Below are 23162 nucleotides of genomic sequence, written 5' to 3'. Positions count from 1 at the left end.
CGTCACGCGGCGCATCCAATCGCGAAGGGGGAAGCAAAACTGCCGGCTTTCAAATCCTCCGCCTCCCCCCCTCCCACTTCTCACCCATCGTCCCCGGCGGCGGCGGCGGCGGCGGCGTGAGGGCTGTGGCGGGCGCCACTCGATCGCCTCACCCGGCAGCCAGCGGCGGGCGCGGAGGTGAGGGGAGGGGCGGGGAGGTGGCAGCCGCCGTTGGTGGCCGGGGGCGGGGGGTGCGCGTGAGGTGAGGCGATGCGATCCAGCGGACTAACACACCCACACCCCCCCCTCCTGCCGCCGCCCCGGCTCCTCGCGCCGGGGGGGCGGGGAGGGAACCCCTCGCGGCCCTCCCACGCGCAGGCGGGAGTACCCCCGCGCGGGTGCAGGTCGCGCGTGCCCGGCCGCGGGAGCCCCCTCCGCGTCGCCGCTCTCCCCGCGCGCCGGGCGCCACGCGGCACGGCGGGGGCTACCCGCGGCGGGGGCGGGAGCGGGGCGGCGGGGGCCGGGGGGGGCGCGGGGGCCGCCGCGGGGAGCAGGTGGCGGCGCGGCCGGCGCTCGGCGGCTTCCTCGGGGGGGCAGCGGCGGCTCCGCGGGCGGCGCGGCGCGCTGCCGGGCTGGCCGCGGGGTAACCTTGGGCTGTCACCCGGCGCTGCCGGGGCCGGGCCCTCCGCTGCCGGGAGGGCAGAGCAGGCCTCTCCTCAGGGCAGCGCGGCAGGTAGCCGCTGCGGGGGCTAATTAAAACGTTCGGCTGAACCAGCTTTTTTTGACCGTCAGGAAGCCTGCATCTTCGTACTGTCCATAAGTAAGGCGGAAACCGCTCTTCAGGCGTTTCCAGATCTTGGTTTTATTTCCCAAACGTACCCACTTTTCAATTTAATTTTTTTTTAAAGCTTTCCCTGGGGAAGAACTAGAAGTGAAGAGACGTCTGGTAGGTTGACAACTGGGTGTGGTTAACATGTTGGCAATAAAGTCTGCTCCGGTTTGTGGTGATGAATTCCTGGTGTTGAAATTAGGAAGAGCCTGTGTGTAAGGTAGAGACAGTAAAAGGGGATTTAAGGGAAAGAGATGCAAAGGGAGTGTGTATGCCTCTAAAGTATGGAAGAGCACCATAGTGAAATAGAACTAACTTTTTAAACAGTAGAGCGATAAGGTGTTTAAAAGCAAAACTAATAATTGAACTAGGTGAACAGATGCCTGGTAGGAGTGGAGTAAGTTATGCAGGTGTCTTTCTACTGGCAGCATCTATGTTAGAGGAGAGTCATCCGAGACAAGTGATGTTGATCAGCTTTGGTGACTTTTTGGGTTTTTTCCCCGTGTCCAAAAGTAACACTAAAGTTAATGAAAACTGAAGAGATGATGTGCTCTGGGAAAGCTGAAGGCTTCACAGCTAGGTATCAGGAGGAAAGTATGTACATCCAACTTGCATTTATGGGGCATTTTAAAACCAGTGCTGTTAAGCACAGAGTTGCAAGTGTATGGAGCCACTTCTAAGTCAGAAAAGAATGGAAGGGAATCGGTTTGCTCTTGTAGGAATGAACCTTTATCCCTTCTGACACCTGAAGTCTGTTTTATAAGTATGTTGCTTCTAAACGCTAGTTGTATGTAGTCTTTTACGCCAGCAGGGGTTAAGAAACATGCTCCATTTATCCTGCTGAATGAATGGAGGCCAGTTACTTCATGCAGTGATTGATGTTCATTAAATAATGGTATGCAGATGCTATTAGACATGGCTAGCTTCAAACTTGTGCCTCAAGGCAAAATGTTTGCTAATCAATCATCAGTGTAAGATCATCCCGTTTAATGAGTGTGATGAATCTGTGTGGGACATTGGAAAGGAAAGAGAACCCACAAACCTGATGATGTTTTCAGCAACTCAGTGTTTCTAGAACTGTGCTGACAAGGGCACTGCTGGGGATATCACTGAAACGGAAAAACAGCTGTTTTCATTCTAGCTTGCTTTGGATAACAGGGGAAATGTGCAGCGTGTATAATTAAGGGATGGGGTTTGGGGACAGAAATGTTATGTTTGAGTTGTAAAATTGTTGTGCAAAGAGTAATGTCTTAAAGTGGCCTTAATCCATAGTTTTAGGTACTGGTTATTTATGGAGTGTAACAACTCCATCGAAACCCAAGTTCTGTCAGTTTTGGAAGAATCAACACCACATGACTGGCTGGCTTTGGAATGTTAATCTAGCCTAGCTGTCATAAGTGAGCTATGGGGAAAACACTAATGACACTGAAAACTCAATTAGATATCTTGGGAACAAAACCCACAGTGTTCAAATAAATATAATTATTCATACAGATCATATATTGTAGTTTGCTTTTCTTATGTTAATGATTTCTTTTAATTGGCAGCTCTTAGCACTGGGAAAAGCAGAAAAATGGCATCAGAAGACATCACTAAGCTTGCAGAGTCACTTGCCAAAACCCAAGTGGGTGGTGGACAGTTGAGCTTCAAAGGCCAGAGCCTTAAACTCAATACAGCTGAAGATGGTAAGAGAAAATACCCTTGTGTTTGGGAAGTGTCTCCCTGAAATTCTGAAGTCTTGTAGTAAACCTGATGCTAATTCTGCATGGACAAGTTGTCGTAATACTAGCTGCGATGCAAGGGGGGTTTGGCTACAGCCGCTTCTGATAGCAGTGTTGCCTTCCCTTCTTGTGCCCTGCTTTGATGTGGTGGTATTACAGTTGGCGGTATTGGGGGTTTGCTCCCTGATGTGTAGTTCTTGTTTTCTTGGTGAGAACACAAAGTCTTTTAACAGTCACTGTGCATTAGAAGTTGGTGCTTCTTTTAAAAACAGTAAGCAATTGGATAACAGCTCCTCAAACAAGTAGATGCTTTGAAGACCTGCACAGAGTAACAAACAGGCTGATATGTTAGTCTGCTGCAGTAGTCCAGTTTCTTTCCAAATTATGATCAATTTGTTAGACTTTTTTTCTGGAATATCTCTTGCTGGTATGTGTTTCACAGGTAAGAAAGCTTTGCAGTGGCTGCTAGTATAGTAAATACCTGGAGAATGTGTTTATAGTCTTAGATCAACATTTCTGCCACACCAAGAAACAGCATGCTCTTCAAAGAGGTTATTTGCTATAGTGCGTACCTCTTTCATTGATTCCAAAGGTGGTGGTTTTTTATATGCTGTTTTAGTAGTGCAAAGCCACTGAACTGTGGGGAAAGTCTTTGGAGCTTGGGAATGATAACACGTGCCCATTGATACAAGAGTCTGCAGCCTGCTCCTGTGTATTGCATAGGATTACTGTAGAGTTAAATTGTTCCACCCTGACATGCTTGCTAAATAGGCATCTACTTCTGTCAGCCAGTGAGAACTTCTTCCTGTTGATGTGGCATCAATTCTCATCAACTTTAAGCTTAGTCCTTGCATCTTTGTAGACACATGCACTCTAGCTCCTAAACAGTGTGCTGAATGGCAGAGGAATCTTACTTAGGAAGTAAGGAAACTTACTCTTGCAAATAGGAGGATGGCTATCAACAGTACCAGAAACAAATTATGAAAAGGCAGGGTGGGGAATAGAGAACACTCTCTAATGACCTGACACTTTAGCTCTGCTGCTCCTTTTGCTGTTCCAGGATTCTTTCAGATAATGATCATCTGGTTTTGCTAAGGGTAGGCTTGAGCAAGTATTGCTGCATCGGTGTTACTGTGGTACCTGAGGTGATAGTTAAAAGGCCACTAGACTATATGCTTTTTGCAGCTGAAGAAGTGATCAAGCAAATTGAGGAATTTGATGGCCTGGAAGCATTGCGTCTGGAAGGCAACACAGTGGGTGTGGAGGCAGCAAAGGTCATTGCCAAAGCCTTGGAGAAGAAATCGGAGCTCAAGGTGAGATCCTTGAGTGGGAAATGGTAAAGGGGAAGAAGTAATGTAGAAATACTGAAGGCCTATCTATGCTCTTCCTGCAGTAGCCTGCCTTGAGTTAGCCTCAAAGCTTGCTTGGTGGTTCTTCCAGTAGGAAGAAGAATCATAGGAAAACATGGCAGAACTTGGGGACTTTGGGATAATGGGAACACTTTCTGCATTCGTAACTCTTCCTGTTTAAGAAGGCTTCTAGTCTTAAAGCTGGGAAGCTGTGCAAAGAGCCTCTCTGCAGAGGCAGCATCTGTAAACAAACTGTGGCAACAAAACATAAGTTCTAATGGAAAGCTGGATGAGATCTTCCTTCTGGAGAAGGGCTGAATAGGGAAGAAATAATGGAGAAAATGCATCAGGAGGCTTTTCTAAGCTGTTTCCCTACTATTGTTCTAGCCTAATGCTAGGAGGATGCTGTGCTGCTAGAGGCACTGTCCATTGCAGGAGAAGAGTATGAAATAATGATTCATGTTAGTCACCCGAAGGTGGCTTTTCCAGCCAGTTCTGATTGTTGAGCTCCATACCTTACTAAAATCTGCATTCCTAATGTATCCTTCAGTTTCCTGCTGATTTTTCCTGTGGCGATTTTCTCAGCAGAAAATAATTTCAGCTTGAGTACAAGCAAGCAGTCTTGTATAGTGTTATTTACAATGTGCATTTCAGTGGATTTATGTCCTTGCAAGTGAAGTAATTGTAATGTTAGTTCTCATAGCTCTTTAGTACAATCAAATGACAAACCCAAGGGAAGGCAGACAGTATTAAGCTGTCCCCAGTAATATAATGCAGCTTGTATGTGTAAACTTCTGTACAATTGTGTTGTCCTAAATATTTTAATGGTTTCTATCTGTGTTTCTTAGAGGTGTCATTGGAGTGACATGTTCACAGGGAGACTAAGGTCTGAGATACCTCCTGCTTTGGTAAGTGAAAACTAGATCTGAGACTTCTGACTAATATAACTTCTTTTCTCACCTTCTCATGCTTTTTCTGGGAGTATGATGTTTTTTTAGCACAGAGCTGATCTTTCTCTATGCTCTTAATGCTAAATGTCCCAGGTGAGTGATTCTTTTCTGCTCCATTTGTATGAGATGGAGAACAGTTGATAAAAGGCCAAATGCAAGTTCAAACTAGTGAAGAAGCCTGTCACTGGATAGAATGGTAACTAAGCTTTCTAAATAAAAGGACATGGCCATCTCTTCCAAGCATATTACAGAGCTCCCTGCCTACTTGAGTCCAGTGAAGCAAGAGCATAAACTCAATAGAATGAAAATTATTTTTTAGCAGGGTAAAGGGGGAAACTCATTTTGAAAATCGTGTATTTGACCTAAAGGGCTGGGATAACTTCTTGGTAATTGCCTTATAGCTATCTTTAGCTTAATTTACAGCTAAAGCTAGAGAAGTTGTGCGAAGTTTTATTTCCCAATGCAGCTTTGCCAAATGTCTTCAAAGTGGAAATTTTTTGCAGCGTCACTGTCATACCTAGCTGCTGCAGTGTTACTGTCACTAAAAGTCAATCCACTCCCTCCTTCCCACCCACTGCCATCTGTTACCTTGCAGATCTCTTTGGGGGATGCACTCATCACTGCTGGAGCCCAGCTGGTGGAGCTGGACCTGAGTGACAATGCCTTTGGGCCAGATGGTGTGCGTGGCTTTGAGGCACTGCTGAAGAGCCCTGTGTGCTACACCCTGCAGGAACTCAAGCTCAATAACTGTGGCATGGGCATTGGTGGTGGCAAGGTAAGGGCTGTCTCCTTTTTGGGAATGAGGTCAGAGCCAGGACTTGGCTTCAGACTACCCTGTGCAGAATCACAGAATGGTTGATGTTGGAAGGGATCTTTGGTGATTGTCTAGTTCAACTCCCCTGCTCAAGGCAACTAGACAAGGTTGCTTAGGGCTGTGTCTAGTCAGGTTTTGGATATCTCAGAGAATGGAGACTTCACAGGCTCTCTGGGTAGTCTAATCCCAGTGTTTAACAACCCTCATGGTAAAAATTTTTTGTGTTCAAATGGAATTTTCTTCACACTGGTTTGTGTGTCACCACCTTCTTCATCCTGTTACTCTGGCTTTTCTTACATATGAATAAGATCTCCCCCAGAACCTTATCTTCTCCAGCCTTAATAATCCCAGCTTTCAGCACTTACCCAGTGTGGAAAAATTCTCCAATTCCTTAATCATCCTTGGAACCCTTTAGATTCACCTTTGCATGTCTATGTAGGAGCCTGGAAGTGGATGCAAGTACTTGAGTGCATTTCACAGGGCTGAGTGTAGGAAAAGGATCACTTCCCTTGACCAGCTGCAAGTGATCTAGGTTATTCCTCCCCACTTGAAGGAGTTTGCATTTCCCTTCAGCTTAATGAGACTGTTCTTCCTTTTCTCCAGTCTTGAGATCCTTTCCCTCCACATGTTTTCATGGGTAAATTTCTGAAGTATGAAAAGCTCATCTGTTTTTCCAGCATAGGAAAACTGGTTCTATCTTTAAAAGTTAGATTCCATGTCAAGGGAGCTAGTAGCCTTGCATTTGAGAGAACAGTATTACCGAGCCTGCCGCTAAAGAGATGCCTGTTGGATGAGGCAGAAAACTGGGACTGTCATCATCACTAAGGCCCTACATGTTTGCCTGTTTAAGAATCAAATGTTCTTAATGGAGTCAGTGTGTCCTAGTGTTGCAAAATTATCACTTGCCTAAGACCATAGTGTGCAAGTATTGTAGTCAGTGATAGTGTATATCCCACTGTAGAAGTGGGTATGTTTCAACTGTCACTGAAGTATTTCTTGAGTTGGATATACAAAATACACTTGGATTCCTTCAGAATGAGTTGCTGAGGCAGTATAAATTGCTTGTTTTATCTTTAGATATTGGCAGCTGCTCTGAAAGAGTGTCATAGGAAATCAAGTGCCCAGGGCAAGCCTCTTGCTTTGAAAGTATTTGTAGCTGGCAGAAATCGTCTGGAGAATGATGGTGCTACTGCGCTGGCTGAAGCCTTTGGGGTAAGTACCAAACCAGAGCTTCTTCACAGCAAACTGGAGCAAGGTATGTTAAGTACCAATGTTAAAGGTAATGCACACAGAGCTTGCCTCAGCTTGGAGGCAGTGGCTGGTTCTTGGTTGACTAAAGTCTTGATGTTTGCTGAAACTGGAATCTTCAAGTGCAATTAGAATTGATGAGTGAATGTTTCTGTGACCTAGGCTTCCAAACACATAACTAGTGGCTGTGTAAAGTAGTGGCTTGAGGGAGAAATAGGATCTCCTGAGTAACTTAATAGTCATCCTATTCCTCCTCCTCCTGCTAATTTATTTGGCACTGGGTTGGGTGTACCAGCTGACCTCTTGACTACTTTGCCTAGTTATTCAATCATCTGGCAAAAATGTAGTGGTTTTGCTAGGATCATCATGTAAGGGCTTTAAATGCTATGTAGCCTTCTCTAGCTGTCACTGACCAAATTGCACTTTTGATGGAAGAAGAGGATTCGTTGTGGTTGGTGCCACCTAATTCCCTCTTCTTTCCCCATTGCAGCTAAAAGTGACTTCTGAATTATAATGCATATTGTTAGGTATATTAACAATGATATTACGGATTATAGGCTATTTTTTTGTAGAGCTGCTGGATGTGATTTTGACCAATTGGTGATCGTGGCAAAAATAAGAATTCTTAAATACTTAAGGTGCATAACAAAGTGGCTCATGAGAAATTCAGACTGAGTGGCACTACTAAAATGGCATTCATTACTGTGTTTTGTGACACGCTGTTTAGTCCATGAACAGTGTTTATACTAATCTTACTGGTTTGCTTCTGCAGTCAGGGCAAAATCTAGAACTTAATTAGAAAAAATGCCATATCCATTGATGTTGCTTGGTCTATTTCAGTGTTGAGCCCCAGGTGAAGAGCTCTTTTTTTAAGGCATCTAGAGCAAGCATGCTGGGAGGGTGCTACTTGTGACTTAGGGGTTTGTGTTGATCTGATTGCCATGAGCCTGCAATTTTGCTTGATTTGTGACATAATTGCTGGTAAATAATTCTGTGTAGAAGAACTAATGGAGTCTTGAGTTCAAGGGAAAATAAAGCAAATACTAGAGTGGAGCACTATACCGTGTTGAAGTATGTCTCCTAAGAGCTTTTTTCATGTACATCCTTTCCCAGATCATTGGGACCTTAGAAGAGGTCCATATGCCACAGAATGGAATTAACCATCCTGGCATCACGGCACTGGCCCAGGCCTTTGCTATCAACCCACTGCTTAAGGTTATAAACTTGAATGACAACACCTTCACAGAGAAAGGAGCTATGGCCATGGCAGAGGTGAGTTGTTCTAAGCTGTTGCTTTGGGTTTGTCTTCTGCCTCCCAGTCTTCTCAAATATAGCTGGCATTAGCGCCTCTGGGTTGGTGGAGCCACATGCCATGTTGCAGTGGAAAAGCTGGCCTTTCAGGAGTAATAGGACATTCATTTACTTGCATGTCTGTATTTTGAAATATGTGTTGTCTTGCAGACTCTGAAGGCACTTCGTCAGATTGAAGTGATCAATTTTGGAGACTGCCTGGTGCGTTCAAAGGGCGCTGTTGCTATTGCTGATGCTATTAAAGAAGGGCTTCATAAATTAAAGGTATTGTTGTCTTGCTGTTCAGCTTTGAATCTGTTTTGAAAATGCCTAGTTTCCCATTTCATGTTTTTCTGTCCATTCTCCTACTACTTCTGATTATTTTAAAGTGGGATTCACAACTCGAAAGCAGTAAGCTGTATTGTAGATCAGTGGCATTGCCATGTACACCTAAGGCTGTTCTACATGGAAGTGTACCAGTGGTCTGTTTAGACTCGGCTTGATGTTTTTTTGAAGTTGTTGGTTCAATTCAGCAAGTGCTAATCAAGAAATCTGACAATGGAAGTATCTGCTTTTGGAACTTCTTAGAGGGTCATGAGTGGGAACAGAGACTTTCCTCTTAAATAGCTTGTAATCTCTAGCATTTCTGAGTTCATACAGTTCATGTTTTTTCTTAGGACACGTATCAAAGGTCCAGATATTTTTAGGGTTTTGGCAATACCATAGCCTCCCACACAAGCATTTGCACAGGACTTCCGTTTGACAATGTTCTAGACAGGCCTAATTCCAGCCAGTAATATAAGTAAGCTAGGATCTCTAGAAACACCTGCCATGGATCACAACTGCACTGGGACATATGCTGAACACATAATTCTTAATCTTTCAAGTTTACAGTCAAAGACAAAAATTCAGCTTGCTAATACTTATTTATGTATATGAACCTGGTACTTTAGGGTGTGAGATCCCTTGCTCAGGCTTCTGCTGATACTACTGGAGCTTATCTGAATCTCCCAGGAAAACTTAAGTAAGGATTCTAATGGGGGTATTGAGATGAACAGCCAGAAGTTAAATCCTTTTTTTCTAGAGCAGAAGTGGCTAAGGGAAGGTGGCATGAAGCAATCATAGCTGATTCATCCCGTTCAAGGACTGCTTCCCTTTTGCTGTTAATATTAAATCTCTTATCAGGAAAGGACTGATTGAGCGCAGTGTGGAATGGTGGGGTATGATGTCTGGCTGTTCAGTAACTTTACTCTTACTAGTTTGTCCACACTGTTTCTCTGCTGGCTGTGTTTATCAGAAGTAGTATCACTTGTAGTTTGTTTTTTGAAGGCCTTAACTTCCAACTGAAGTGTTCAAAAGCAAGTATACAGTCCATTTAGGATAGTAACTACCTTTCTTCAATAAGACTTACTGGTGTGTGAATTCTGGAATGCTCTTGAATAAGCAAAGGTCTCCAGTCAAATGATTACTAAGGACTGAAATGTCTGCTACCTTCTAGGGCAGCAGTCAGAATGGTGTGGTCTCTGTAGCTATTTTAGTAAAATGGCTACCTTCAGTAGGGCTGCTCTTAATAACACTATGTTTCAACATGCCTGTGTTAAGTATATGAAGTAGGAGTAGGTGTCGGGTATTATTTCCAATTAAAAATACTACTTTTGGTAGGAGCGTCTTCAGATGAGTCTTCCCTGAACACTTGTGAGCACATTAAGCATATCGGGATGGTAGATGTTAATAGGAATTGTGCAAAAAAATGTTCTGTTTCTTAGGAACTAAATTTGTCCTTCTGTGAGATCAAACGAGATGCTGCTCTGACTGTTGCTGAAGTTATTGAAGATAAGGCAGAGTTGGAGAAGTTGGATCTCAACGGTATGTAAATTTGTTAAAGTATGTCTAGTCTGATCCCAACAAGAAACCACTAGGAAGAATGTTGACAGTATCATATATTCTAGTCTTGCAATTGTCAGCATTTAAAAAAAAAAGTACTCTGAGCTGAACTTGGATGACCTTGGGACAGGAAGTAGTTAGATCCTGGAAGTTTTCTTAAGCCATGAACTCAGTTAATTGTTAAAGTTAAGCAGTTTCAGTATGTCTTGAGGTGCAAAGATTAGCCTAATACCTATAGCTGTTTTCAGTAAAACTTTACTGGAAAATTAGGGGGTTTGCTTGTTTTAGCTATTGTGCAATGCTGCTGAAATTTATTTAACAACTGTTTGATTCTGATAACTGAAGACTGAAGTCTGCATTGCTGCCTCTAAGGTGTTATGTAGAAATGACTGACAACTTTTCAATTTCAGAAATAAGAGATAAACAAGAATGTACATAAATTCATGAGGCTTTTGCTGTATATCTATTAAGTCTGCTTCCTTTCTTCTGTCAATCCAGGTAACTGTTTGGGAGAAGAGGGATGTGAGCAACTCCAGGAGATCCTTGAAGGCTTCAATATGGCAGCTGTGCTGGGATCTTTGAGGTAAGCAGCATACCAGAGTTTAAATTGGAAATTTTCTGACAATTCTCATCAATGTTTTCATTCACCTACATCTTAAAACAAGAACTGTAACACTCAGAACACTGGTCTGAGTGTGCAGTGTGGAGCACAGTTGAAGGGTTCCATAAGCAGGATAAGCCTTGTGTCGTCTTTTCATTGATGGACTTAGTGTTAGTTATCTATTGCATTCCTTGCTCTTTGCTTGCCATTGTCAGCTGGGTGGCTGAAGCCTGTGTTAGAGATGGAGATTAACTTCTTGCAGTAATACTTGAGGGGAGATTGCTTTTTCTCGAAAAAAGTTTCGAGTTCAATTGTACAGGAATTACAGGTGTGTAATTAACGTAATGTTTTAATCAATCCTTAGTGATGATGAAGGGGAAGAGGAGGAGGAGGATGAAGAGGAGGATGAGGAAGAGGAAGAGGAGGAGGAGGAACAGGAACAGCTAAAGGAGATAGGACAGGGAGAACAGGAGTCACTGACTCCTAAGAAGATAATTGATTCACAGGTAAGCTTCCTCAGCTGAAAAAGAGTAAAAGTGAGATCTGAAGTGAGTCTGAACTTGGAGTGCTGGCAGGCATTCACATTCCCTGTGGGCTGGCACTGTAGAAACAGTCAGGGAGATAACACAGGAAGAAAACAGATGACTTGCACACTTCAGTAAAACATATTTATGTGCACACGTACATGGAGGGAAAGGCTTTGTAGCAGTTGTAACAAACGTGTAGAAAAGTGGTGGAAACATTGTAAGTGCAATGCCATGCAGTTGTGCTAGCATGTTCTGACTGTGCCAACTCTGGGCTCATTCCAGCCTCAAATAGTTTTCAAACAGAACAAATCCTGACCTGATGTACCTGTCCTATGTACCCTTGCTGCTGAACCAATTTACTTTCAAGACCAAACTTGAAAAGGTTTCTGCCTCTTTTAGGATTCAACTCCAGTGCCATCTCCTCCTGTGGACATTGCCACATTCCTTGCTTTCCCATCACCAGAGAAGCTGCTGCGACTAGGACCAAGGTGTTCCGTAATGATTGCTCAGCAGGTAGGTGAGCTTCTGTGCTTGATTGTCTTTCAGAATCATTTAATCCCCAGAGGTGATAACTTTCTCTCTTGAGACTTAGATTTGTATCATCTCCCCAGTGATCCTGAGGAACCTTATGTAAGCAGATGATGCAATTCATCCTTGTACTGGCACCAGAGCTTCTGCATAGAGTAACTTTATTTCAGTATTGCTTACACCTTGTGATATGGCCAAGGAAAAATTAATGTCCTTCATCTGAAGGATGGCAGAGACCCATCTTCTGTAGCTGGTGAGCAGTGAACTGAATGGTCCCTGGTTTTTTTCTTTTCAGACAGATACAGCTGATGTAGAAAAGGTAGTTTCAACTCTCCTAAGGATATCATCAGTCTTCAAGGATGAAGCCCCAGTGAGAACAGCAGTGCATGAAACAACAGGTGACTGGGCCTTTCTTCACTTAGTGGTGTGACTTGCTTCAGTGTCAAGGACACCACTGCAGTGCAAAGGAAGGCCCCTGGGCCAATGGGCCAGGCCATTGGACTGTTTTGTTCCCAGCAGTTTGCCTCCCCCCAGAAAATGAAGTACCAAGCTGGGCCATGCTGTTCTGTGGAGTGACAGTAGAGATTCATTCTGAACTCGGCATATCTCGTGCTTCTGAAGCTTGATGCTGAGTGTTTGTTGTAGTTGCTGTCTTCAGTGGATCTATGCTGCCCTTACTGCATCTCCTTGGTGCTAGGCTGTCAATGGCCAGTAGTTCTGTGTTCCAAAGTCAGTTACTTTTTCAAGGCTATTTATTGAAAGTGTTTTCCAGGAAGTAGCCTCTCCAGTGTAGTATTAAGAGAGTGTAAAGAGAGACCTCTTATACCAGTCTGAAACATCTTTAATTTCTTTAGTAAGCAGAGATTTGCAACATGGGGCATGGCACAGAAAATGTACAGGCAAGGGACTGTTCCTCTCTGTGTATTGTGGAGCACTGATTCAATTAGGTCTGATTTATTGTGTGGACTAATAGTATCCCTTCATGTTCTCACTTGGAAACAGGAATTTCTGAATGATCCTAGGCATCTGACCACTGACTTCCAACCTTTTCAGTCTCTCAGCGGTACAGTTCTCCCATACATGAGCTACCTAACAATATTGTCCAAAAGAATTGGATCAATTATTTTTAAGACCACTTAGTGATTTACTGCAAACAAACATGCATTTCCCTAGCTCAGAATTTATTAGTTTGGAATACATAGATGTGGTGAAACTGTTAGCTGTTATCTGTAAATCAGTAATGTAATGGATCTGTACAGTTGGTTATGGGTCCAGTTAGCCAAAAATAGTCAGTTGGCATCTCTTTGAGCTAGTACTGGCCTTGGCTCATGCCCATTATGAGTTGTCTCCAGTGAAAAATGAGCACAGGATATTCCTGTTGTCCAAAGTGTGCTTGTATATGAATGTAGCTGTTCTTTACTACTCCTGCTCCTGAGGGAAAGGTAGAACCTGGCAATTACTTTCCAGAAAAGTAAATGTCAGCTGACAGTGAGATCCTGGTTAATGTCTGACACTGTTCTACAGCTGCTCTAGTGGGTTCTGCCCATTCTAAGAAACCAGAATGGTCAGAGGTCAGAACAGGTGCCTTGCCTACTTTACAGACATGAGAAGCTAAAGCACTGGCTTGCCTATAGCTTGCAACATTGTATTTTGCAATATTGCAGAACATTGGTCTTGAGGGAGCCCAGAAAAACAGCTGAACAAGCTCTTAAGGTGTCCTTATTCTCTGAGGTTTCAAATGGAAGGTGAATTGCTGGCCTTTAAAATGTTATGGCCCTAACTCTTGTTTTACTTCATTTGATTATATTAATATATGTATAAGCATGTATGCACATAGCATGCATGTTCAAATGCATTGAGTAGAGCATTGTGCTGCATAGGACTGAGCTCAAATAGGATCTGAAGCTTGGCAGTGTGGGAATTTGGGGCTTTTTTGTGGGTTTTGTTGGGTTTTTGTTTCTGGTTTTCCCTTGATTAGGCCTTGTACTTAAGGACTGGGTTTCACCTGTCTCGGTGTTTTAGAGATTATACCTAGTCCCTGTAGTGACAACTGGAATCTTAACAGATACTACCTTCCAAAACTCCTTTTACGGTTGATATTCATTGAGGTCCTGTATTGTCAGTCTTGATCTTAGTCTGTAACAGCATCCCTTTTTGTATTGTTTAATATGATGCATTGTTATTTCTTTTAGATGCCTTGATGAGAAAAGCCTTCACTTCTGCCACATTTAATTCAGATGCATTCATCACAAGTCTCTTGATACACATGGGACTACTTAAGGTGGGGAAGCAGGAAAGAGTTAAGTTATGGTCTCTTTAGGCTGTCAAAGACCAGACTGACTGGGTTTTGGGTAATTATGTTGCCATGGAAGCAGCTGGGTGCCTGTGCATGCCTGATGCCCAGGGACAATGGAAGTCTGCAGGTCCAGCAGAAATTGGAAATTGCAAGGTTGCATTAGGATGAAGGAGGTGTCAGCTCTTTATACCTCTTCTGCTTAATATGTTCTGCTTTCTTGGTCATCCCCTAAAGGTAAGGAGGGTCAGGTAAGGAAATAGTGCTGCTACTGGACTGTGGTGTCTAAAAAAAAAAAAGAGCCATGTCCAGGAGTCTAATCTACAATATTGTTAGTTAATGTGGTCCTTTAGGGCATCTTACATGATGGCTCAAAAATATATATCAAACTATTTATGCTAGATCAGTAGCATTCAACTTCATGCTTTGGAGTATCTTTGCCAAATGCTAGTGTTAAATACGTAGTTACAGGGAATAAACTTCCAAGAAAAGATGGAGGGTCAGTAGGAAACTTGTGTGTTGCATTAGAGTACCTGTAGCTTTACTTTTGGTGAAGTGACTGGGGAGAAGCTTAAGTGCCTTTGCCTACTTGTGCTACAACGGTTAATGCCTCTCACTGCCTCAAGACCTAGAAGATGAGAATGGAAGCTTGGACCAAGACAATTCTAGACCACAGAACAGCCATAACCTGTTATAGCAGCCTGCTCTTTATTAGGTTTATGGATTTCCTTCTGATAATATCCAGCTTGGGGTACAGACAATGTTGACATGCTTGGCTACATCTTAATTTCCTAAAAATCACTTGTCCAATGAACACAGAGAAAGGTGGTTGGACCAGTGCTGAGCTTCCCACTGCTCAGAACCCGAGATGGCTTTTTGTTTTGCAGAATACTTGTTTTGGGGACTACTACCTACCTCTTTACCAGTACAGAAAACAGCAAATATGCATGGGGCACAAAGCACAGACTTGTGCTTGGGGAGAGTTCTTTCAGGCCAGGAGGTGGCATTGATAGTAAAGCCCTTGAGGATCAGCCAGCTGATTGTCATCTGTGGTATAAAGGACTGTGGATGAATTAGGCATGTGTGGAGAGGGAGCAGCTTCCACTCTGTTCCACACAGCTGGAAGCACATGAGCAACAGATTCTTAGCACAATGAACTGCAAGAACATATGCCTAGGAACACAGGTTTAGAGCCTGTCTATAGAATGAAGAGCTTTAGTTGAAATGGCAGTGGAGAAATAAATGAAAAATAATTTAAGAGTTGGGACATGTAAGTTAGCATCATGTTAGGAACAAGAATAACTTAAGCCTCATGTAATAAGCAGGGAGGTGATTATTAGCTTTGTCTTTCATGTAATTGTGAGACCAGTTCTAGGAATACTGCATCAAGTTCTGGATGAGGCCTGCCAAAAAACTGGAGATGGTATAAAAATGAGCTACAGAATAATACAAGAAAAATAAAGCAACTGAATTTTTTGAAGTCTGAAATTCCTTGGGAGATGACTCTTGACATGGGGTGTCTGAGATTTGGCTGTTTCACTTATAAGTTTATTGCTTTCCTTTCCCCGTTACTACTGCTGTCAGTTGATAAATACTAGAATGTTCTTGATGCTGCTTTATTTCAGTTGCTAGTGCTGGGGGGCTATGGAATTGGCTACATTCTGTCTTGAGGAACAGTTGTACTTAATCTAGTGACCAGCTTTCTGCTACAATGTGTGGGAGCACTTCATTCAACAGAATTCATTGCCTCTGAAATACAGTGGATTAGATAAAGTAGTGATCCTGATGTCTGACTTCAGATTCTTGTCCTTTTTCTCAGAGTGAAGAGAAGATCAAAGCTGTCCCAAGCCTCTATGGTATTCTTATGACCTTGAACCATATGGTCCAGCAGGATTATTTCCCTAAATCCCTGGCCCCAGTTCTCTCAGCTTTTGTCACAAAGTGAGTATTGTACTTGCCATGCAGTCCTTCTCTGTGGGAGCTAGTGAAACTGTTTGAGGGTTAATAGCTACATGCAAGCTGTTGTGTTAAAGCCCACTAATTACCTGTTCTGAAATTAAGGATTAACAGTTTAATGGATCTCTACTTCTATCTTGCTTACTCCAGAATGCAAGGTTTAGAGTAAAAGAAAATAATAAATATCTTGATCCTAAAGAAGGAAGCCAGCATTGCAGCTGACTGGCTCTGAAGCAGAGACTGCTAATGCCAGTCACAGAAGAGGTGCTCCGAGCTTAGGGAAACCTGCTGGGTTTCTAGCCACTGCTTGAGTGAACTCTGAGTACGCTGGATCTAACTGTACCCTCTAAATTATCCTTCTGAGTATGAGGGTCAGCAGAGCTCTTCAGTTGTCATGCTCTGTAACACTGGAACACCAGCAGACCAAAATGCTGCAAAACACAAAGACTGAATTTGTTTCCAAATGAAACTTGCTACTGTAACAGCAACTAGGTTAGTGCTTTATTTTTTTCTGAGAACTAAATTGAGAGCATAAGCATTGGAGAAGCTGCTTGTACTGCCTGCCTCTGTTACTTCTAGTATAGGTATAGAATTAACCCTTGCCACCACTAGCTTTAGTTTCTTTGATGTATTAAAGCATAGTGTAGTAAATGCGATAGCTGTAGAAGCCGTATCTCTACTAGATTAAATCAGTGTGAACTTCAGCATTGATGAGACTCAGGAAAAGCACACCAAATAGACCTTCCCTTAGGAGAGGAAGGATTAAATGCTACTCTGCAGTCAAGAGGAGAAACAGTCCAAAACCGTCACCTGAGGCAAAACCAGCAGAGGTCTGAAATCCATTTGGAGCTTGGTGGCCGTATAGGGTGAGAGCAGCTTTTTAACAGGTTCCAGAATGAGGCTTAAGCCTTCCTGATTTTTGTGGTATGGGTAGTATGCAGATGCTCAAGATCTCCTGCTGCTGAAAGGTAGAGACATCAAATACTTGTGGTCAGTATGAGACACAGGTGATACGGATGCAGTCAGATACTGGTAGTCAGTCTTTTCTTGGTCCTCCTGGGGTTAGAAGCAGGCCAGTTTGGATAAGGGAAGAGAATTTTTCCAGGCATTGGTATGGCTGAAGCTGTCAAAGCTGGTGTGTAGCAGTGATATGTTTCCATCAACCAGCCATGCTAATGTCAGGTTTAGAAAATAAATCCACTAGCTTGTTTAGTACACATGTGTAAATGTTAACCCAGAGGCCCTTCTGGTAGAACAGTTTGACTGCTCTCCTGTCTTTGGCTTGGTCAGGCTAAGAATTAGGCACTTACAAGCCAATGACTATATGCTTTACCAACTGCACAAGTATACCTCCAACTCCATCATATGCTTAAGGAAGAAGTATCAGGGCTTGCAGTGTGAAGTTGCCCAGACAGATGACTGCATTTCTGCCGTTTCCTTCATTGCTGCCAGTACCTGTGATCTTGCTTGCAGGTTAAGTAGATATGTACAGCCTTAAATACCAGCCCTAGAATAAAGGTGAAGAAAGTGATGGCTTGCTTCAAGCTGGGTCAGGCCTAACTAGTGCCTGATGATCTAAACAAGTACCACATAGTATCTGTCAGCCCCAGCCCTCCAAACAGAGGATTTAAATCACTTGGAGCTGGAAACACAGAAAAAGGGGACTTTGGTTCAGTGCGTTTGACCCTTCTAATTGCTTATGTCAGGTTCCAGTGCCTAGAGTAGCCTCATAACTCAACTTGACATGTCCTTTTAGACAAACTTGCTCACAAAAGATGCTTGTGTCCCTCTCTCTGTGTGTATGTAGGCCTCTCCCAGGCTCCAGGTCTGAAAAATACCAATGAATGTCTTTCATCTGTACATAATGCTGTATATGACAAGAGTAAAAATCTAATCTTAATTAATAAAAACTCCATTCAATCTATAGCCAGCGTTTCACTACAGGAGCGGGAAATCTCTTTCTGAAAGTGTGAGATTGTTCAAAGGTTCTGAAAAATTGTGTGAGAGCCAAGAGCATCTCACAGTAGAAGGCAGAACTGTCTGCCTTTGGTATGTAAGGGTGCTAATGCCAAGCCTGTAGTGTCCCTGGTGCTGTGAAATTCTTGGAGCTGAAGCTTCCTCTGATTTGGAAACCCTTCTGCATGGTTTGATATGGGGAAACTCAAGTTCTGTGCACCGTAATGAAATCAACACTATGTACAAGCAATATACTTTTATGTTTTATAAATATATGTATGTATTAAAATGCTTTCCATAAGGGAGCAAGGAGAACAAGTATTAAATCCTTTACAGTTGCCTGGAGAGAAAATAACAGTTAAAGAACCTCAAAGTCCAGTTAAAACAACTTCTCAATTAACCTGCACCCATTGTCTTTCCGTAGAATTCAGTCAGAATAAAATCATACTCTAACCTTAAATCAAACCTTTAACTGGTTAACTTAGTAATTTGCAGAGCTCACTTGGGCTCTGTTTCTGAAACAAATCTAATTCTACTCTGTCAAACCCAGGAGTTCTTCATTTGCAGCAAACTGGTGTGCAGTTTTTGTGATATTTTCTAGGTTTCTCCTTTAGGATTGCAGTTAGCCTGTTTGGGCCTCTAGAGCTGTAAAGTTCTTGCAGCTGTTTAGGTAGAGCTCTACTGCCTTTTGTTGCAAGGGGCTGGCTTCTGGCATAGTCATTCTCCTTTCTTTTGTGACAATTGTGATGTTATTGGTAGCGTTCCACATTCAAAAATAAAATTGTGGGTAGACTGTAAGCAGCATCCATCTTAGTCTGGTGGTGTGGGTCCTTATTTTCTCTTTTTTTTTTTTTTTGGACACAAGAGGGTGCTGTGAATCCACACGTGCTTTTCCGTAGTTTTTTTAGGTGGAAACACTGGAAGTATGTGAAGGCCTGCCTGCTTGTGACTTGCTGGAGCTGGTGGTGTTTGGTTTTTTTCCTTTAAGTGTTGGGTTTTTGGGGATTTTGTTTACTGTTCTTTACTGTTGGATTGGATGATATCACTGGCCTCTTTCAACAGTCTGTAGCACAGAGCAGCAGGTAGTTCTAACTCCACAGCAAGTAAAAGGAGGCTCTTAGTGTTAGAGGAGGCGTGGTGTTAGCAGTGGAGGCTGAGGGAGCATGGCTGTCATCAACATCATCATCCTTTCGACTTCCAAAAACGGGGAGCTGCCTAGGCAGAATCAGCCTGCTCACTGCAAACAGGGCTGGGTCTTCCAAGGATGGTGACTGAAATATCTCGCCCAGCCTTTGAAGAGAAACTGCAAGTTGTAATTGTCTGTCCAGTGTGGGGCATTGAATGGCTCTTGGGGGGGGATAAAAGGGGTTAACTCTTCTCCAGGATGTGTTTCTGTTAAACTGCAGCAGACAGGGAGCCCTATACCAAACAAGCTCTGCAGCTATTGCCCATGTGCTATAAATCTAGAAACGAACTTCTTGCTTCTACCTGGATATTCCAGTCTTTATTTCGGCTTACACTTTCACAAATTGAGTGGACTTGACTGTTATTAATAATCAAGGTTATTTTTCTGTGCTGCGGTGGGAAAGAGGTAAAATTAATTATTTCTGTTCTCAGAACAGTGGAGAGCACTGGATTAAAATTATTGGACGAAGTTCCCTTATGGGTGGATACGGATGGTTAGTTGTGGTGATGCTTAGAGAACAGTTAGCCTATGGAAACAGAAATATGTGTTACTGGGAGGTGATGGAAATGTTAGGGAAACTTAGCTCTGTGTTAACTCTTCTGTGACTTTATTTCCTTCATCTAGTTTCAAGGAGCAGGTTATTCTACATAAGGTAGGCCTTGCTATTGCAGTCTCTGGGCCAGGCCCTTTCAGATGGTGCTCTGCAGGTTCTGTGGGCTATACGTAAGACACCCAGAAAGATGGCCCAGCAGAGCCAGTCAGGTGTTTCTTGGCCATGGTGGGGAGGGCAGGAGGGTTATAGTGCCTCTTTTAAAGACTTAAAAAGCGCTGAGACCGAACTAATTATTGGGTCCTAGATGGCAGGAGACCTGGTGAGAAGGTTTGAGTATGAGCTGACTTGTCTTCTGTGTTTTGGTGGCCCTAAACTGTGGAGCTATACTAAAAATAATCCTTGCTGGAAGGGAGGAATGGGAATTTTCACCCCCCCCATCCACTTCATTCTACCCAAAATGAGACGGGGCTGCAGAGATCGAAAGATCTACTGTTGACTTTTGTACCTATGGAAATAAATGCTCTGATTCTTGGTTGTTGTCTTTCTAACTCAGCAACAGGAGAGTTTTCCACAGCAAGCTCTAAATAGGAAGCAGAGATCAGCGCAGCAATGAGGGAATGGTTTGAAAACAGATAAACAAGGGGAAAAAATGCAGGCTTTTGGGCATAAGCCCAGTATGTTTGAGATATCCAACTTTGAATGAGCAAATAAAATACTATAATAACAACTACTTTGTAGCATTTAAATATCTCTCTTGTCTTTTTCACAGACCAAACCGTGCTCTTGACTCCTGTTCATTTGCTCGCCACATGCTCTTACAAACTCTCCACCAGCTGTAAGAGACAAGAGATGTGCTGCTGTGCCCTTCCCTCCTCAGAGGACTTGTCAGCAGAGAACTCAGAACTGCGTGGTGGGAGATGATCCCAGAGCCCATACAGACATGCTGTCCTTCTTCCTTTTTTTTCTTTTTTTTTTCCCCTCCCCTTTGTAGGAGGTCTGTCCTTCCTTCTGCTTCCATAAACTTGGACAAATCCTGCTGAATGTTTTTTTTTTTTCTACTCATGAAGTGACTCCCTGGTCTGCAGGGCAAGTGCTTATGCTAGAATAAGTCAGTGCTGCTCTGAGCTCTGTATGAATTGAAGATTTCTCCACTTTGGTTGCATTGGCAAGGGTGTGCCAAGGCTAACACGGGGCCCAGAAGTGCTCTCATCGGGATCAACCCAGTTGTGTGTGTGTTTTGTTTGTTTGTTTTATTGGACTGACTCCTGCCTGATACCATTCAGCATCGTGCAAGAGGAAGGCTACGTTGCTGCTGCCCCTGCTTCTCTAGGCCGGGGGAGTGCTTGACCCCCTTCTGCTGCTGCCGGCTCAGAGGGGCAAGGTGTGCTCCCCTTTGTTTCTTCTTTCAAGTCCTTTTGTCAAAAGCAGTGTGTGGCTGATCTGTATTTTAATATACTCCCTTGCTGCTGTGGCTTGGAATATTTGTGTAGTGTGGCTGACCCTGGTGGCCATTGCTTAAGGGAGCAAGCATATTTTTCTTGTAAATTTTTTTGCCATTGCCTGTGTTATTCCCTCTTCCTACCCTTCTCTTGTCCCTTTCCCTTCTCTTCCTAATTAAATAGGCTTGGTTTGGAAATGAGTACAATTCACGAAATGCCTATGTAATATGTGTGCCCTTTCTCCTCCCTTTGACAAAACACTGGGACTCTGTGCACTGTTCACATGTTTGAAAGCTGAGCATGTGTAAGAGCTTCAAAAATGAGGGCTGTGCTGTTTTTTCTTGGGTAGGGCTGTGCTTTTTTCTTGTGTTGAAGGAGTAGCAGGAGCTGCCCCTAAATCTCTGTATGGAGGATAGTTTGTGTGCCTATGTACTTGCAGTACCTGCCCATACCACTCCTGAGTACACAAGCTTAGAGGCTGGTTCCGCCGCTGCTTCTTTCAAGCCTTTGCAAACCAACACATCTCTTTAGGTAGCAAGGAGTTGTTCCTTTCTTTGTTTTCAGTTGCAGGAGACTCTTTATCCTAACTTAGCTGACCTTACCATCAATATGCAGAATAAATAGGGCTAGTACCAGGAAGCAGCCAAGGAAATGGGGTTTGCTGTCCCTTTGCTGTGAGGCAATGTGGACCACAGCTGGCAGGGTGCACGTGCTTGGCCAAAATGCAGGAAAAACTGGTGTTAACTCCCAGGGTGTGCAGGCACCACAGAGGGAAAAAGGGGCGTGGGGCACTGGATTGGAAAAAAAAAAAAAGTATTTGGTATGTACAAGACCTGCTTGCGGTACTGGATTGAAATAAAGTGCATGGTATGTGCAACACCTACTTGCACACGCTCTCTGCTTGAATTCCTCCAGGTTGTGGTCCTGTTCAAGGCAACCACTGGTGAAACTGGGGTGGCTGTGGGAAGTTTTGTGCAGCTGTGACCCGGCAGGGTCAGGAAAGTGGTGTCTTGCTACTCTGACAGGGGACATGCTGGTCTTTGTGTAAGAGTAGTGTCTGTTCATTAAAGCCCTGCCTCCTTTGCCTCGTCCCGTTATGTTCCTTCAGCTCTCTGTTGCAAAAGCCGATCCGTTAAGTTTTGCTACAAGCTTGAGGACAAAACAGCCATAAAAGAATCTGTGTTTTCTGTAAGCCTTGAACCTAGTGTAGCTTTCCTTGAAGCTCCCTTGCCTGTTGTTGCTCTTCATGTCCCTCTGCCCTGGAGGAGGGTCATGGAGAAAAATGCCAAGCCAAGGGTCCCATAAAGCGTGTTGAGTGTGTGAGACTGTCCAAAGGAGCCTGCAAAGGTCAGAGGGATGCTGCTGCTTGCACAGAGGCCTGTGGGCCAGGATGTGGGGAGAGCCTGCTTTGAGTAACCAAGCCATAGTAGCTGAATGAGTGTGAGATGTTGGTCCCTGAGTTTTTCAAAAGCAAAAACTATTTAGAAATGGGATTTGCTGGTATTCAGTGTTAAGACTAGATGCCTACAGGAAAAAGGGTTATTGTGAGGGTGGAAGATAGATTTGTCTCTAGGTAGGACATGGACTTGGAAGTCCCATAAAATTGGCTTATGCCTCAGGATTAGAGGGGGGGGAAAAAAAGTGGGGATTGCTAGCTCTGGTTTCCATTAGAAGCTGTTCCCAGGCAGTGTTTGTTTCCTAGCAGCGTCCTGGAGGAACATGGGGTCACTCCAGTGCTACTTCAGGCTGTCCTGTGCAACTGTCCCACCTCAAAAGCACCGCTGTTGTCAGGAGTATTTTAATTTGAGCTTCATCAGTCTGACAAGGCAGTGGTGGTGCAGAGCTCTGTCTGCACGGAGCAGTTCTGAGTGCATCTGTGAACAGTGAAACCCTGTAGTGGTAGTAATGGGATGGGGCTCCTTGCAGGCAAACACAAAACATTTTCTTTAATGGAAAGCTAAAGTATCTGGCCTGGCAGAGGTCGGTTAAACCCCACCAAGTGTAAGTTCCAGTGTGCTGCCTTCATGTCCCATGCAGCATCAGAATGAGCGAAGACTGG

At 43.7% G+C, this 23162-nt stretch overlaps 1 protein-coding gene across 2 annotated transcripts; it reads left to right on the top strand.

The window, feature by feature from the left end:
- The first annotated feature begins 26 nt into the window (after positions 1 to 26).
- RANGAP1 (Ran GTPase activating protein 1) lies at positions 27 to 21982 on the top strand. 2 transcript variants are annotated; one of them, XM_055711845.1, is made up of 17 exons: positions 33 to 177; positions 888 to 925; positions 2356 to 2493; positions 3715 to 3842; positions 4727 to 4786; positions 5424 to 5603; positions 6720 to 6854; positions 8004 to 8162; positions 8352 to 8465; positions 9947 to 10046; positions 10563 to 10647; positions 11030 to 11171; positions 11592 to 11705; positions 12016 to 12118; positions 13913 to 14001; positions 15833 to 15954; positions 20434 to 21982. In XM_055711845.1, exons 3-17 carry the CDS (start codon positions 2382 to 2384, stop codon positions 20501 to 20503), a joined length of 1713 nt encoding a protein of 570 aa, XP_055567820.1. In that variant the 5' UTR covers positions 33 to 177; positions 888 to 925; positions 2356 to 2381; the 3' UTR covers positions 20504 to 21982. The 2 variants fall into 2 exon arrangements, with proteins under 2 accessions (XP_055567821.1, XP_055567820.1); XM_055711846.1 differs by lacking the exon at positions 888 to 925 and having other exon boundaries at positions 27 to 177.
- The last annotated feature ends 1180 nt before the right edge of the window (positions 21983 to 23162 follow it).

This window comes from Falco cherrug, chromosome 5, assembly GCF_023634085.1.
Source record: "Falco cherrug isolate bFalChe1 chromosome 5, bFalChe1.pri, whole genome shotgun sequence".
Taxonomy (NCBI): domain Eukaryota; kingdom Metazoa; phylum Chordata; class Aves; order Falconiformes; family Falconidae; genus Falco; species Falco cherrug.
This window is presented reverse-complemented; position numbering and strand designations above follow the sequence as displayed.